Source organism: Lethenteron reissneri, unplaced genomic scaffold (genome assembly GCF_015708825.2).
Source record: "Lethenteron reissneri isolate LAM-NWPU_2019-01 unplaced genomic scaffold, ASM1570882v1 scaffold_1318, whole genome shotgun sequence".
Classification (NCBI taxonomy): domain Eukaryota; kingdom Metazoa; phylum Chordata; class Hyperoartia; order Petromyzontiformes; family Petromyzontidae; genus Lethenteron; species Lethenteron reissneri.
This window is the reverse complement of record NW_026891023.1, coordinates 33,354-50,358: the sequence shown is the minus strand read 5'-3', so window position 1 is coordinate 50,358 and position 17,005 is coordinate 33,354. Positions and strand designations below refer to the sequence as shown.

The window sequence follows — 17,005 nt, the reverse complement described above, 5'->3', positions numbered from 1 at the left end:
CACAGAGACACTCACACACAGAGACACTCACACAGAGACACTCACACAGAGACACAGAGAGTGAGACACTCACACACAGACACAGAGACACAGACAGAGACACAGACAATGCCACTCACTTGTCTTCAAGGGTAACACATCAACCACGACCCAGGGTGATGATGATGGTGGTGTTGGTGGTGGTGATAAGACGGTGGATCTGACGCGAAGTTGATAGCGGTCGCCGGGATGTCGCAGAGCTGAGGAGACATCGCACCGTGTCTCTGCGGTGGCAGCGCAGACGGTCCGCCAGCGGGCTCGTCCATAGCTGCACAGACAGAGACACGGGGAGGAGGAGGTGGTGGTGAGGAGTGAGTGGGTGGGTGGGTGAGTGGGTGAGTGAGTGAGTGGGTGGGTGGGTGGGTGAGTGAGTGGGTGGGTGGGTGGGTGAGTGGGTGGGTGGGTGAGTGGGTGGGTGGGTGAGTGAGTGGTGGGTGGGTGGGTGAGTGGGTAGGTGGGTGGGTGAGTGAGTGAGTGAGTGGGTGGGTGGGTGGGTGAGTGGGTGGGTGGGTGAGTGAGTGGGTGGGTGAGTGAGTGAGTGAGTGAGTGAGTGGGTGGGTGAGTGAGTGAGTGGGTGGGTGAGTGGGTGGGTGGGTGAGTGGATGGGTGGTTGAGTGAGTGGTTGAGCGAGTGGATGAGTGAGTGGATGGGTGAGCGAGTGGGTGAGTGGGTGAGCGAGTGGGTGAGTGAGTGAGTGAGCGAGTGGATGAGTGAGCGAGCATCTCACAGTTTGCTGTCCACCCTGTAGGTAACGTCCAGGAGCTTTGAGCTGCTGCTGGTGGCGACGTCCACTTCAGCGTCGTGGTCCCAGCGGAGTTGCGTCAGCAGGTCGCGAGACTCCACGCGGACATTCAGAGGGGGAGTCGCAGCTGGGGAGATGGGGAAAACGGCACTCGGTGTGCGCTAACCACTGCACCACCGCTCCCCACACTGCGCTAACCACTGCCCCACCACTCCCCACACACAGTGCGCTAACCACTGCACCACCGCTCCCCACACACACACAGTGCGCTAACCACTGCACCACCGCTCCCCACACACACACACAGTGCGCTAACCACTGCACCACCGCTCCCCACACACACACACACACAGTGTGCTAACCACTGCACCACCGCTCCCCACACACTGTGCTAACCACTGCACCACCGCTCCCCACACTGCGCTAACCACTGCACCACCACTCCCCACACACACACAAAGTGCGCTAACCACTGCACCACCACTCCCCACACAAAGTGCGCTAACCACTGCACCACCACTCCCCACTCACAAACACAGTGCGCTAACCACTGCACCACCACTCCCCACACACACACAAAGTGCACTAACCACTGCACCACCGCTCCCCACACACACACACAAAGTGCGCTAACCACTGCACCACCGCTCCCCACACACACACACAGTGCGCTAACCACTGCACCACCGCTCCCCCCCCACACACACAGTGTGCTAACCACTGCCCCACCGCTCCCCACACACACACAGTGCGCTAACCACTGCACCACCACTCCCCACACAAAGTGCGCTAACCACTGCACCACCACTCCCCACTCACCACACACAGTGCGCTAACCACTGCACCACCACTCCCCACACAAAGTGCGCTAACCACTGCACCACCACTCCCCACTCACACACACACTGCGCTAACCACTGCACCACCGCTCCCCACACCACACACACTGCGCTAACCACTGCACCACCGCTCCCCACTCACACACACACAGTGCGCTAACCACTGCACCACCGCTCCCCACACACACACACAGTGCGCTAACCACTGCACCACCGCTCCCCACACACACACACACACAGTGTGCTAACCACTGCACCACCGCTCCCCACACACTGTGCTACCACTGCACCACCGCTCCCCACACACACACAAAGTGCGCTAACCACTGCACCACCGCTCCCCACACACACACAAAGTGCGCTAACCACTGCACCACCACTCCCCACACAAAGTGCGCTAACCACTGCACCACCACTCCCCACTCACAAACACAGTGCGCTAACCACTGCACCACCACTCCCCACACACACACAAAGTGCACTAACCACTGCACCACCGCTCCCCACACACACACACAAAGTGCGCTAACCACTGCACCACCGCTCCCCACACACACACACAGTGCGCTAACCACTGCACCACCGCTCCCCCCCACACACACAGTGTGCTAACCACTGCCCCACCGCTCCCCACACACACACAGTGCGCTAACCACTGCACCACCACTCCCCACACAAAGTGCGCTAACCACTGCACCACCACTCCCCACTCACACACACAGTGCGCTAACCACTGCACCACCACTCCCCACACAAAGTGCGCTAACCACTGCACCACCACTCCCCACTCACACACACACTGCGCTAACCACTGCACCACCGCTCCCCACACACACACACTGCGCTAACCACTGTACCACTACTCCCACCCCCACACACACAGTGCGCTAACCACTGTACCACCACTCCCCCCACACACACAGTGCGCTAACCACTGTACCACCACTCCCCACACACACACAGTGCGCTAACCACTGTGCCACCACTCCCCACACACACACACAGTGCGCTAACCACTGCACCACCGCTCCCCACGTCCACCACAACCTGGTACCCGATGTATCGACCACCTCTGGCTGTGCTCACCGCGTGTGCACGTGACGAGGGAGAGGAAGAGTAGGCCAAGTCTCGAGAAGAGTTCTCGCACCGCCATGACACCCACCTGGGACCCACGTGTTTCAGTTTCTCAAGTCACGTGGTGCAGAGAAATTCGATTCCCGGTTCGATTAACTCCACTTGCGTCGATTCTTAATGGGATAACATTAGGAATCGATTCTTGTAGTGGATTTATAGAGTCGATTTCTATTGGGATAACATGGGAATCGATTTATAGTTGATTAAGCTATTGGAATCGATTTACGTTGAGATAACATGGAAATAGACTATCGTGGGTGTGTGTCCATGTGTGTGTGTGTAAGGTCCGGCAAAACAACCTCCTACCTCCTCGCGGTGCCGGACGGGCAACACTGTCGTGGGCAGTGCTGTGGGGGGAAGTCCAATGCCCATTGGCCTCTCCCCTCATGGCGTCTGTGACCACCACAGTGGCTAAACGGGGGCTCTGGACGGGTGTGAGGGGCTGGTAACCCCTCCACCTTCAATTAACCACCACTAAACCACGAATTAAACATAAACCTGTAACAAATAAGCTTGTGCCGGAGGCCCCGGGGGGGTCAGGCTTTTATGACGTCTCCTGGCCAAACCCCATTTGGCGGAGCCAGGAGATTGAATTTTCACCCTCGGGGCTCCTCCAGAAACAACAAAAAACCATTGCGGATGGCCACGTGGAATGTTCGAACGCTCACTGCGGAGGAGAGGCTGCCACTCCTCTGTCGGGAGCTGGACCGGTACCGCCTGGATCTCTGTGGCATTCAGGAGGTCCGGTGGACCGGTTCTGGCTCCTGCCACCATGAGGGGTGGACAGTCCTCTACTCGGGGCAGGAGACTGCCAAACAACAGGGTGTGGCTCTTCTTCTGAACAAAAGAATGAAGGGGGCGTGGGAGCGTGGCGGTGAGGTGTGGGAAGCTGTAAGCCCCAGGATACTTTGGGCTCGCCTTCCCATCAACCAGAGGCGAGGAGTGGTGGTCGTGGTTACTTATGCCCCCACCGAAGACGAACATCCGTGGAGGGATGCAGGCAAAGCCGATGAGTCAGACTCTTTCTATGACCTCCTGTCACAGGTGCTGGCTAAAGTGGCCACTCGGGACAGAGTCATCTTGTTGGGTGACTTCAATGCCCGAGTTGGTCATGATGCTGGTACCTGGTCTGGAGTGATTGGAAGGCATGGGCCAGATCAGCTCAATAATAACGGTAGGAGGCTGCTAGATTTTTGTGCAGCCCATGGGCTTGTAATTACCAACACGCTCTTCCGGCATCGGCGCATCCACACAACATCATGGATACATGCCGGGTCCAAGCAAGAACATCTGCTGGACTACATAGTGACGGACCAGCGGATGCGAACCCATGTCCTTGACACCAGGACCTACCGTGGAGCTGATCTGTCCTCTGACCATCGACTAGTCATCTGTAAGATGCGCCTGCCTTTCTTCCACTCCGGTGGTGGGTGTACACCCAGGATCCCATTCCAACCAAAAGTGGCCTGGTCTCAGTTAGCTGATGAAAGTTGCAAGCGAGAATTTCATCATCGCTTGCAGCTGGGGTTGGCATCGTCCCCCACTCCACCTGATGTCGAGGGGAAATGGGCGAGGTTTAAGACTGTGACTCATGCAGCTGCAATGGCTGCTTTGGGTACGCGGTCCAGACCTCCCCAGAAACCCTGGCTGACAGAGGAGGTGTTCAGGTTAATTGGGAAAAAGCGTCAGGCCCACTCTCATCGCCTATAGCATCCCACGTCAGAGAATGAGGAGGTTTACCGCAGCCTTCGCTCGGAAGTTCGGAGAGCCGTAAGGCGCTGTAAGGATGGGTGGTGGTCGCGGGTTGCTGAGGAGATGGAGTCTGCCTCAGTGGCCCGTGATCACAAATCACTATTTAACTCCATCAAAAAAGTAACCTGCAGCGCCACACCTATTACCATCATTAGAGGAAAAAACGGTGATCCAATCTTTGACCCCCAGGAACAGGTTTGCAGATTTGCTGAGCATTTCTGTGAGGTCCTGGGGGAGGGAAATTCTCTCAGCCAGGAAAACATCATGGCACAAAGTGGTGATAACCCTGCTGAGGCTGCGGTGCCTCAAATATTGGAAGAGGTCACCCCCTGTGAGTGGCTGGCTGAGGTGCCAGCTGTTGAGGAAGTACTGAGGGCGATCCGGAGTCTGAGACCAGGGAAGGCATCGGGCAGAGATGATCTCCCAAGCGAAATGCTGAGGGAGGGTGGCGTTTGTGCACAGACTGCCCTATATGACATCATAACAACAGTCTGGACCACTGGACGGGTTCCGCAGGACTGGAAGGATGCCCTGGTGGTCCCCCTCTTTAAGAAGGGGGACCGTACCGACTGTAACAACTACAGGGGCATCTCACTCCTCAGTGTGCCGGGTAAGGTCCTGGCAAGGATTACTTGCTAGGCACGCTGAGGAGAGGCTTGCGGAGCCCCAATGCGGTTTCAGGAAAGGGCGGTCCTGCACAGATGCCATATTTTCTGTCCGTCTGCTACAGCAGAGGTGTAGGGAATTCCAACAAGACCTACATCTCTGCTTTATTGACCTGGTCAAGGCCTATGATACCATCAGTAGGACTGGGCTCTGGGTTGTTCTTCGTGCTTTCGGAGTCCCTGACCCTCTGCTCACGATCATTAAGGACCTTCATGATGGTGAGCGGGCCCGGGTAAAACTACGTGGCCGGGAGTCGGAGCCTTTCCCTGTACACCTTGGGGTGCGACAGGGATGTCCTCTGGCTCCCACATTATTTAACATCTATTTTGACCGCGTAGTTCGTGAAGCCTTCCATAGCTGTACCGGGGGAATTTCCATTTGGTACAGATATAATGGGAGGCTGATCGACGCCCGGGTGCGATCAAGGGATGGCTCCCTATTGGTCAACCATGTTATGTATGCCGATGATTTGGTAATAGCTGCTCATTCAGAAGAGGAGTTGGAGACGCTGCTGCTGAGACTGGAGCGTGCCACTAAGAGGTGGGGCCTTACCATCAGCCCCACCAAAACGAAACATCTGCCTGGGTATTTTGTACCATCGGACACTCCACGCCCACAACTCCCAATTGGTGATGGGGCAGTTGTGGAGAGAGTGGAGAGTTTCCCATACCTGGGCAGCGTGCTTATGACCGGCTCCAGTTTATCAGCAGAGGTCTCACTCCGAATCAGTCGAGCGGCAATATCTTTTCATCGGTTTGCGTAACGCTGTGTGGAAGCTACCTGGTCTGTCGCTCCGCACGAAGCTTCAGGTCTTCTCAGCCACGGTCATTCCCTCCCTTCTCTACGCTTGCGAAACGTGGACCCCCCTAGTGGAGCATCTTCGCCGGTTGGAAACATTTAGGCTGGCCTGCCTACGATCCATCCTGGGTTTAACCAGGCTGGATTGTGTGAGGAGCTCACAAGTCCTTGAAAGATCTGGGCAAAGTCCCATCAGTGAGCTCCTCCGGCAGGCAAGGCTGCGTTGGCTGGGTCATGTAGCCCGCATGCCCAGCCACCGCATGCCTAAACAGCTTTTGTTCGGCCGGATCGAGGGGGCTAGACGGGCGCGGCATGGGCTAGAGAAGAGATGGAGTGATGTGGTACAGGAGGACGTGGAGCTGAGTGGACTTGCCGATGACTGGTACCAGCGGTGTCAAGATCGGCCTCAGTGGAGGAGGCTCGTGAAGGACGCTACTGGGCAGTTGGAGGCAGTCGCCCTCCAACAACAACGGAGGGCGGAGGAGCGACGCTCACAACGAGCGGAGCGCCGGGTGGCTAAAGCACAGCAAGTTGGCACAGTAGGGGGCACAGATGGTGCATCAGCCACTCGTCTCAGTCAGTCGACCCGTGGCACCTGCTGGGTCTGCCCCGTGACCTCCTGCCAGCGGGCGTTCGACACTTCACGTGGCCTCAAGGTGCACTTGGCCTGGCACAAGCGTCGTGGTGACGTCTCCGCCACTTAGTGGCGAATGACTGTTGTTGTTGTTGTGTGTTGATGTTTGTAATTGCAAGTGTACATTAGGGACAGGCCTGAACCTGAGTTTCTTGCTTGAGGGTCACGTGACAGCCCGTCCAGCCGTCAGGTCACGTGACTTATCGACCCTCGGAAAGCTTCCCCACCTGCCCGTCTGTCTGTCCCGTGGCCCCATCTCCCTCCCTCTCCCTCCTCATCTCTCTCGCTTTCACGCGGACAGCTGGGGAACCACCACCCACCACCACCACCACGCACAGCACACACACAACCACTGCTTTCTTATTAAGATAATCTGTTCATCTGCTCTCATGAGAATAAGCTCTTTTTTAAATCCTTTATATTAAGTTCGCTTGCTTGCTTGCTTACGACCGTGCAACTCTTTCGGTCGTTTTTTAACACACTTCCCGTGATCCAATAGAGCTGACATTTTGCACACAGACTCGTTGTGCGTGACAATTTTCGTGAAATTTTTTTTTTACATTTTTACACTGTTTAGGCAATTTCTTTTAAATATTTAATTACCAATTGCTTAATGGTGGCAGACAATCATCTCTGACCCATAGGTGGCAGCCATCTCAAGCCAGAGGACGAGAGGACTCGAGCCGCCACGCATATAAGTTCCTAGAATCAACCCACCCGCGCCTGCAACGTGGCTTCATCCCAGAGGTCGCAATCGGGTACCCGATACCCGTACCCTACCCGTACCCGGCCGGGTACGGGTAGGGTACGGGTAGGGTACGGGTAGGGTACGGGTAGGGTACAGGTAAGGTACGGGTAGGGTACGGGTAGGGTCTGGGTACGGGTAGGGTCTGGGTAGGGTACGGGTACGGGTAGGGTACGGGTACGGGTAGGGTACGGGTACCCGTTTGCGACCCTGGTGCGGCCGGGTACGGGTACGGGTAAGGAATCAAAACCCGTTTGCGACCTCTGATTCACGCGAAGACGATACAATTGACTCTTCAATCTCCCATGGGACGAGGAGGGCACGAGTAGAGAGGGAGAGAGGGGGGGGGGGGGGACGGTTCGGGGGTGCCCCCCCCACCTGAGCAGCTCGCAGCGGTTGGGGTCCATCTCGTCGTAGACGGTTCTCTTGAGGATGCGGCTGAGATGCAGCGGCAGCCAGCACAGCGCAAACACCACCGCCAGGCAGAACACCGCCTTGCCTGCCTCCCGTTGCTGTGTGTACACACACGCACGCACACACGCGCACGCACACACACACGTACACACACACGCACACACACACACACACGCACGCACACACGCACGTACACACACACACACATGCACACACACACGTACGCACACACACACACGCACACACACACGTACACACACACGCACACACACACGCACGCACACACACACGTACACACACACACACACGCACACACACACGTACACACACACGCACATACACACGCACACACACACACGCACACACACACGCACATACACACACACGCAAACACACGCAAACATCCGTCGAATCAACATCTCGCAGTTTCACGAATCGTTCGGTGACAAAGTCGGAGAGCGAACGTCACGGACCCCTCCCTCCCCTCCTGCCCGCCACCGCAAATCGGTTACGTAACCGCACAACCACGGGGAGCCGTTCGGCCTCCAGCCGATGGGGCCGGCGGTACCGGAGGGAGGTCCCGAGGTTCACACCTGCTTGAGGTGCTCGTCGATGGCGCTGCCAAGGTTTCGCTTCTTCATCCCAAGCATCTCGACGGTCGTGAGCGTGTAGAAGACCGCCGCGCAGGCCAGCGGCATGCAGAAGTAGAAGCCGAACAGCCACCAGTCCTTGGCTTTGGCGTAAAACTGCGAGGGCCCAGACAAGAGGTTTCGTCAGAGTCAGGCGGGGCGACAAATCTCCTCGTGGGATAGCCGAGCACAGGGTTGGTGGAGTATCTAATTAGCTGCCTGTCTCTGTGAGTGACTGAAAGACAGACTGTGTGTCAGAGGTCGCAATCGGGTACCCGATACCCGACTACCCGTACCCTGGTGCGGCCGGGTACGGGTAGGCCGTGAGTCACTGGTGAGTAACCGTTTGTTACTCATTTCCCAACGTCTTGTCTCTTCTCACAATTCAAGTTCCTAGAATCAACCCACCCGAGCCTGCAACGTGGCTTCATCCCAGAGGTCGCAATCGGGTACTCGATACCCGTACCCTACCCATACCCGGCTGGGTACGGGTACGACTGGATACGGGTACGGGTACCCATTTGCGACCCTGGTGCGGCCGGGTACGAGTACAGCAACCCGGACAAAAAACATTCGGTGACGAATTCACATCCCCGTTTGTGCCGACCGGAGTTTGCGAAACCACCCCGCCCCCCCCCCCCCCCACGGTTACGGCGACGCCGGTGGTTGCCACGTTCTTGACGCGCCGTGTCGCACCTCCACGAAGCTCGTCTGCGGGATGACCATGCACGTGTCGAGCGTCCGGTTGCGGTATTCCCAGGACAGCGTGTCGAAGGCCAGGAGCTCGGGCACCGCCAGCACCAGCGACAGCGTCCAGATGGCCAGGACTTTAAGCGCCGTGAGCAGGGAGAGGCCCACGCCCTGGAGGCGGTCCCAGTGCGCGACCGCACGGTACCTGCGTAGAGGGGTCACGGGAGGGCGAACAAACACACCGGGGGTGCTTGTGCCTGCACGCGGAAAGATGCTTACATCCACGTCCGCATCGGTTAGCCCTGGGGGCTGTAATGGCGCTGTGATCCCCCACGGCACCACCCCTTGGGGGGGAGTTGCTATATAAGGCGGTGAGCCGGTGGGCTCGGGGTTCAGTGTTTAGCTTAAACCAGAGAAGAGAGAAGACCGGCTAGATAGGCCCTGGGACTCCCCTGGCTCGCCGTGCTTCTAAGGAGCAACCAGGGCAAGCCAGTGGCGTGGCCCCCAGAGCCCAGAGCCGATGTTCTTGTAAGAGCTGGTCTGGGGACTCAGGGTGCCGTGATCCCAGCTTGGCCAGAGCTGGATCAGCTAGCCTCCCCTAGCCCTGTAGTGGAGGACCTGGGAGTAGGCTAGCCGGGTTAGAGACAGTGGGAGCTCCCTGTTAGACGGGTGAAGTGGCCGGTCTGGTGACTCAGGGTGCCGTGATCCCAGCTTGGCCAGAGCTGGATCACTAGCCTCCCCTAGCTCTCGAGTGGAGGACCTGGGAGTAGGCTAGCTGTGACATAGATTGTGGGATCTCCCTGTTAGACGGGTGAAGGGGACGATACCCCTGCGAGTGTTGTATACATTGGCCTGTGCTGAGTGAACCGTTTAATAAACCTACTACACCGACTACACCTGCACAGCCACCAAAGATAAAGGCAATGACCCCCCCCCCCCCACCCGTGTAGCCTGTAACAGGCTGTTGTCTCGCCGGTGGCGATGTTTACACACCGCACCACGTCCTCATTTGAGGCCGAGTCTACCTAGGGAAGGCCCAGGACCGGTTCAAATAATCGTCACCGGTGTTGGCCGTGAGCGGGAAACGGGCGATCGCTTCGGGTCCTGAAGCAGAGGAGGGGGCGGCCAAGTTGGTGCTGGTTGGTTTGTCGAGGCGAGAACTCGCGAGTGAGCGGGACGGGTCTCGCTCGCAGGAGCGAGCTGGATCAACACGTTGACACGTGTCCGCATGTTTGGGAAGCGGGGATTAGTTTCGGCCGCGTCCGTCCGGTTTGGCAACCTGAAACAATGTGTACGCACAGCGGCTCACCACATCCATCATACAGATCGCTATGTCTGTGGCTGCTAGACGGCGCTGGTGCCATCTACAACAGTCTACCAGGAAGTCGGACAATATTCAGTGAGAAATGAGGTTCTGGGTGACACCCAAGGAATGACACCGTCACTTAATTATCTAAAATACTGTTGTAGCCTGCTGCTTATAACAGAAGGAGCAGAAGGGAGGAGGGAGGGAGGAGGAGGAATGTAAACTCTGGAGATGTACTACGACTGTTCCTATTCTATTTGTATGTTACCAGGCAAGGCCCACTCAGCTGTATACGACCTGGCCACAAACGACAGCTCAACGAAGTAGCTGATCACGTGGGGACATTTAGAGCAGCAGCCAAATAGCATTTATAATCAAACGCATGTTTTTTGTCTTAATTTGGAGGGAAAAACCAGAGGACTCGGAGAAAAAATACACACGACCACGGGGAGAATATGCAAACTGGAAATATACAGCAGCAGCAGGCGTCAGGGTCGAGATCAAACCCACGACTTCCTGTATACCAGGCGAGGTAGTTAACCCATTTACATTTTTCTTCTGATTCCGTACACGTATGTCATGCACACGTATGTCATGCACACGTACGTCATCGGAACGGAATTGGAAGAACAACTAAAATAAAATTACTTTATCGGTAACCGAGGCTCCCACAAGGCCATGCGGGAGGGAGTGTGGCTATTGCGACCTCTGGGATGAAGCCATGTTGCAGGCGCGGGTGGGTTGAGTCTAGGAACTTGAATTGTGAGAAGAGACAAGACGTTGGGAATCGTGTCGTGACAGTTCTCCGCGGTGAGCACGATGTCTTCAGGAACACGCCTCTCCAGACAAAGTTCACGCCAACAAGCGCTTTGAGCGCTTCCGAGATTTGAGCCGTGAACGGGAACAGCGAGCGGCCGGGTCTCTCCTCACCTGTCTCCGCTGAGCACGCACAGGCTCAGCGCGCTGATGCCCAGAGAGGCCTTCTGCACGAAGGGCACCGTCTTGCACACGGTGGCACCGAATGGCCAGCTCTCGGCGTGCAGCTGGAAAGATAAGAACGCACCGCACGCACCCCGCAGGTTTTCTCTGGAAATGAATTGAGGAAATGAATTGGGGTCCTCCCAAACATCAACAACAACTATACTCTTAGTTCTTTCGGTAAAGACACCATGTAGGCAAAAAATGAAATAAAAATTAATAAAAATAAAACAATAAAATCACGACGTTTCGGAGGCAACACAAGTCTCCGTCATCAGGTGGGACCGTCACAGCCAGTCACGAAAGCTTCAAATCTAGAATCAACAACAACAACAACAGTTCTAGATTTGAAGTTTTCGTGACTGCAAGGGTCCATGCTCTTTGGTGTTTTTCGGTAAAGTCACGTAGGTGAAAAAGAAAATAAAAATAAATGAAATCACGACGTTTCGGAGGCAACACAAGCTTCCGTCTTCAACAACAAAAGTCTCCAGAACTTTTAGAGGCCTTTTTTTTTGGGGGGGGGGTAAAAGTCAATCGAGTTAATGATCACAACAAAGGTTTTTTGTGTTAGGTCACGTAAGTAGAAATGTTGTGTCCTAACCCTCCACCACCCGACACAGCCAGTAAGGTTTGTCACGTAAACAACGCGCCAATTCCACATTCCCATGACAGTGGCGAGTCTGCTCATCGCAACACCGCTGTTGACTTCACCATCATGGGGTAAAACCAGGGGCGGTTTCTTCATTAGGGCGATTGGGCGACGCACCACCAATGTCATTCAACCACAGAGTCACGCTAGCCGTCACTGCAGCCTCTGGATATAGTCCAATCAGCGTCATGTCACGTTCTGTGGAGTACCGCCTCTTTTTGGGCGATTTCACTCCGGCTGAGAATCGCCCCGAGTGGCCCCATAGACTTACATTCAAAGATGTTTTTTTTCGAACGGCGGGCGCTGCAATGCATTCTCTATGGCTTCCGGGAGGGCTCGCACTAACGTGCTTACGTCATCATACGTGCTTACGTCATCATACGTGCTAACGTCATCATACGTGCTTACGTCATCATACGCAAGCACGTTTCATCCAACAATATAATTTGTGGCCACCTAGTGGAATCTTTAATAAAATAAACTTGAGTGGTTTGTTTTAATAGTGAGTATAGAAACAAACAAGATGTATTGTAAGAGTCACTTTATTTTTCATTAATATTAAAGAAGTGAAGTTGCCTTTACATGCTTAAGCTGTTAATTTATCCATTGCATGGGTGGACCTTATCCTTATCAATCATCCAGACATTTGCCCCCCCTGAGAGATTTTGCAGGAGCCGCCACTGGGTAAAACATTTCTTTTTTGTAATTGAGGCATCGTCGTTTCATCTATGCATTTCTATTTGTTATATAACAACAGTTTTTACACTTTACTTTGGCCAGAATATTCCTAAGTTAGTGAATAACAACTGGATATTAGCCAATTAACTTTTTGCGAATATTCTCTTTGTATAACAAAGTCTGAATATGTATTGACACTGGAGGAGGAATCCGATGAGCTATGAAGCTCTTTTTCACAGATGTCCAGTAGGGGCACGGGGTCAGAACGTTAGAACAACAAAGTGAAAAAAAACCATGACAGTCTATATATAGTTACGTGTATATAGTATCCAAGTGTACGTACGTATGTTAAACCGCTTTCACGCCACACATAGCCGAGCGTGCTAATCGGCTGCAGACACGCGAGCGTGTTGTACACACACACACAGGTACACACACACACAGGTACACACACACACACACACAGAGGTACACACACACACACAGGTACACACACACAGGTACACACACACAGGTACACACACACACAGGTACACACACACACAGGTACACACACACACAGGTACACACACACAGGTACACACACACACACAGGTACACACACACATGTACACACACACAGGTACACACACAGGTACACACACACAGGTACACACACACACAGGTACACACACACACAGGTACACACACAGGTACACACACAGGTACACACACACACAGGTACACACACACACACACAGGTACACACACACAGGTACACACACACACAGGTACACACACACACACAGGTACACACACACAGGTGCACACACACACACACACGTACACACACACACAGGTACACACACAGGTACACACACACAGGTACACACACACACACAGGTACACACACACAGGTACACACACACAGGTACACACACACACAGGTACACACACACACAGGTACACACACACAGGTACACACACACACACAGGTACACACACACATGTACACACACACAGGTACACACACAGGTACACACACACAGGTACACACACACACAGGTACACACACAGGTACACACACACAGGTACACACACACACACAGGTACACACACACAGGTACACACACACACAGGTACACACACACACACAGGTACACACACACAGGTGCACACACACACACACACGTACACACACACACAGGTACACACACAGGTACACACACACACACAGGTACACACACACACACAGGTACACACACACACAGGTACACACACACAGGTACACACACACACACAGGTACACACACAGGTACACACACACACACAGGTACACACACACAGGTACACACACACAGGTACACACACACACAGGTACACACACACAGGTACACACACACAGGTACACACACACACAGTACACACACACAGGTACACACACAGGTACACACACACACAGGTACACACACACAGGTGCACACACACACGTACACACACACACAGGTACACACACACACAGGTACACACACACACAGGTACACACACACAGGTACACACACACAGGTACACACACACACACAGGTACACACACACACAGGTACACACACAGGTACACACACACACACACAGGTACACACACACACACAGGTACACACACACAGGTACACACACACACGTAGACTTTGGCGACCAATATTATCCATAAGGGGATTGTTTTTGGGATTACATCGCGCAAATATAAAACACGCGCCCTCTACGATGGTTGTACATCCGTCGCATGCTGTAGCTGGGGGGGGGGGGGGCACGCTGGTGCTCGCCTGTGGGGCAGTGCTCTGGAGGCAAGGGTTGGTGGGTCACGCAGAGATTTGTCAAACTCCCAACCCACTGGGGCTGCGAGGCGCCCTGGAGATGGGCAGTCCACAAAGTGGTCTCTGGAATCCATCACGTGCAGAAGCTACACAGATTGGCCAAACATCCTCAAGCAGGATGCTCGTTCTACAGAGTCTTGCAACTCCTCGGGGCTTTTCTGGATACATCAGAGGGAATTGTTGCTGATTTTCTGTCCATCTGTTTATCACCCATATGGAAGCAAACGAAATGTTGAAGCAGTCTATATAATTCAACGCTTTAAAGCTTGCTACTTATCAAGTCACACACGAGGTGCGTGGTGGAGTGGTAGTAGTGGCGGCAGTGGTTACCGCACAGTAATATTGAACCGGCGAGTTGAGTTCAATTCCCAGCGATGGTCAACATCAGTGACAAGTGACATCTGAACTGGTCCTGCCCCAACCTGTCCCTGGCCAGCACGGCGAGGCGTGGTCAAGCAGGCCGCGTGGCTGACGCGCTATGGGGAGGGCCCTCATCCAGGCAACACCTTCTCACAGTGGGTTGACAGAGGACTGTCAATGAGAGTTGTATCAATATTCATTAAAAACAACGATCCACATTCTTGTTTGTTTGGGGTAAGGCAACCCGTGGTGGCTTCAATGCCAAAATTATTGCCGTCACCCCCCCTCTCACACCCGACAATATTGTCACGAATTGCATAATCATCACGTGGTAGCAGCACGTGACTAAGAACTCGAGTTGTTATTGATACCGCACCACGTGCGCGCGTCCTCCCCCCTCCCCCTCCTCACCTTGTACACGTTGACGGGCATGTCTACGACGATGTAGAAGAGGTCTCCGAGAGCAAGGCTGGCGATGAGGACGCTGGTCCCGTCGCGCATCATCGACTTGTTCCTGTAGACGACGAGCAGCAGCGCCGAGTTAGCGACGGTCCCCACGAGGAGGACGAGGCTCGCCACGGCCGCGTTGACGCGCTTGAAGACGCGGCCCACGCCGCTCGGCGCCAGGCACGGGGGCGGCCTCCTGCGAGGTCTGGGTCCAGGTGGGGAGGCCGAGAAGGAGGAGGAAGACGGAGGAGGAGAGGACGAGGCCATCGCTGGACTGGTCATGGTCTGGGCGTCTGTCCCCTGGGACTGCTCTAAGGGTGCAAGTGACGGCGGGTTTCCTTGGCCGTGTACCGAGGCCAAGCCGACCAGGGTGGCCAGGGAGAGGCACAAGAAGGTGGACGTGAGCCTCCTAGGGGTGGACATCGTGGTCGAGGTGGCGGTGTGTGTGTGTGTGTGTGGTCACGCTGGGTGTGAACTTGTGTCCACGTGCTCCTCCTGCTGATCCTCCCGGGGCAAAGTTCACTTTGGTGTGCAGCTTCCGGGTGAACAATTTTTTTTTTAGAAATATTAAAAAACCCCCCACGCTTTCATCTTCTTGGCTCTTTCGGTGAAGTCACGTAGAAGGGAAATAATAAAATAATAAGACAACAATAAAAAAAGATATTTTATTATTATCTAATTATTTTTACTATTTTTATTTTACTACTGTATTGTAAAGTTTTATTTTTATTATTTTATTATTTCCCTTCTACGTGACTTTACCTAAAGAACCAAGAAGATGAATCCCTGCAGTCACGAAAACTTTAAATCAAACCCCCCCCCCCCCCACGCTTTAATTAAATGTCACTGTCCCAGATGCCCCTCCCCGTGCCCCCCTCCCCCATCGCCCCTCCCCCTCCTGCCACCCCCCCCGCCCCTCCCCCCCCCGTGCCCCCCCCCTTCCCCCCCTGCCCCTCCCCCCCCGTGCCCCCCCCTTCCCCCCCCGCCCCCCGTGCCCCCCCTTCCCCCATCGCCCCTCCCCCCTCCTGCCCCCCCCCCCGCCCCTCGGCGCGGCTGCTCAGAGGACACAACTCCAGACGGAATTTGTTAAATAATAAAAGCGTGTTATAAACAAACCCATCTAGGATAACATCAATCCTCGCCGTAAACCAAGTATCTGTCATCTCAAAACATGAAAAATTCGCAAATGTATTTGTTTGGCTTGTTTTGTTTACAAACACATCACAACGGACGTATTAGAACAGAAAAAAATATAAAATAGATTTTTGGTTCTACGTTTGGAAACTATTCCTCGCTTGTTGTGTTTCATCGTCAAACAAACTCCCCCCATTCTGCCCCCTCCCCCTTCTCCCCCCCCTCCCCCTTCTCCCCCCCTCCCCCTTCTCACTCCCCCTCCCCCTTCTCACTCCCATAGAGACCCCACAGAGATCCATAGATACCCATAGAGACCCCACAGAGATCCATAGACACCCATAGAGACCCATACTCAGAGAGACTCACACAGACCCACAGACATCCAGGGACTCGTATAGATCCATAGAGACACACGGAGAACCATCATCATCACGTGAACATTTCTAGTAGCAGCCAAACAATCTGAACGTGTGCAGATGTCAACTCGACATGTGGAGGGGGAAAACCCGGAGGACCCGGTG

The 17,005-nt window shown here is 54.5% G+C and overlaps 1 protein-coding gene across 1 annotated transcript; it reads right to left on the bottom strand.

Moving 5' to 3' along the window:
- Window positions 1-860: 860 nt before the first annotated feature.
- On the bottom strand, window positions 861-15,773 carry LOC133361983 (endothelin receptor type B-like). Its single transcript, XM_061580958.1, has 6 exons — window positions 15,315-15,773; window positions 11,319-11,431; window positions 9,089-9,287; window positions 8,357-8,509; window positions 7,728-7,861; window positions 861-876 (listed from the first exon to the last, which is right to left on the bottom strand). The coding sequence occupies exons 1-6, from the start codon at window positions 15,771-15,773 to the stop codon at window positions 861-863; spliced, it is 1,074 nt and encodes a 357-aa protein (XP_061436942.1).
- Window positions 15,774-17,005: the final 1,232 nt, after the last annotated feature.

Bases quoted from the DNA above. Each gene is read 5' to 3' on its own strand.
- LOC133361983 (XM_061580958.1), bottom strand. From the start codon at position 15,773: ATGTCCACCCCTAGGAGGCTCACGTCCACCTTCTTGTGCCTCTCCCTG. The intron at 11,432-15,314 runs GTGAGGAGGGGG...TTATCTTTCCAG, and splicing joins TGCCCGTCAACGTGTACAAG to CTGCACGCCGAGAGCTGGCC. The intron at 9,288-11,318 runs GTGAGGAGAGAC...CCCTCTACGCAG, and splicing joins TGCGTGCTCAGCGGAGACAG to GTACCGTGCGGTCGCGCACT.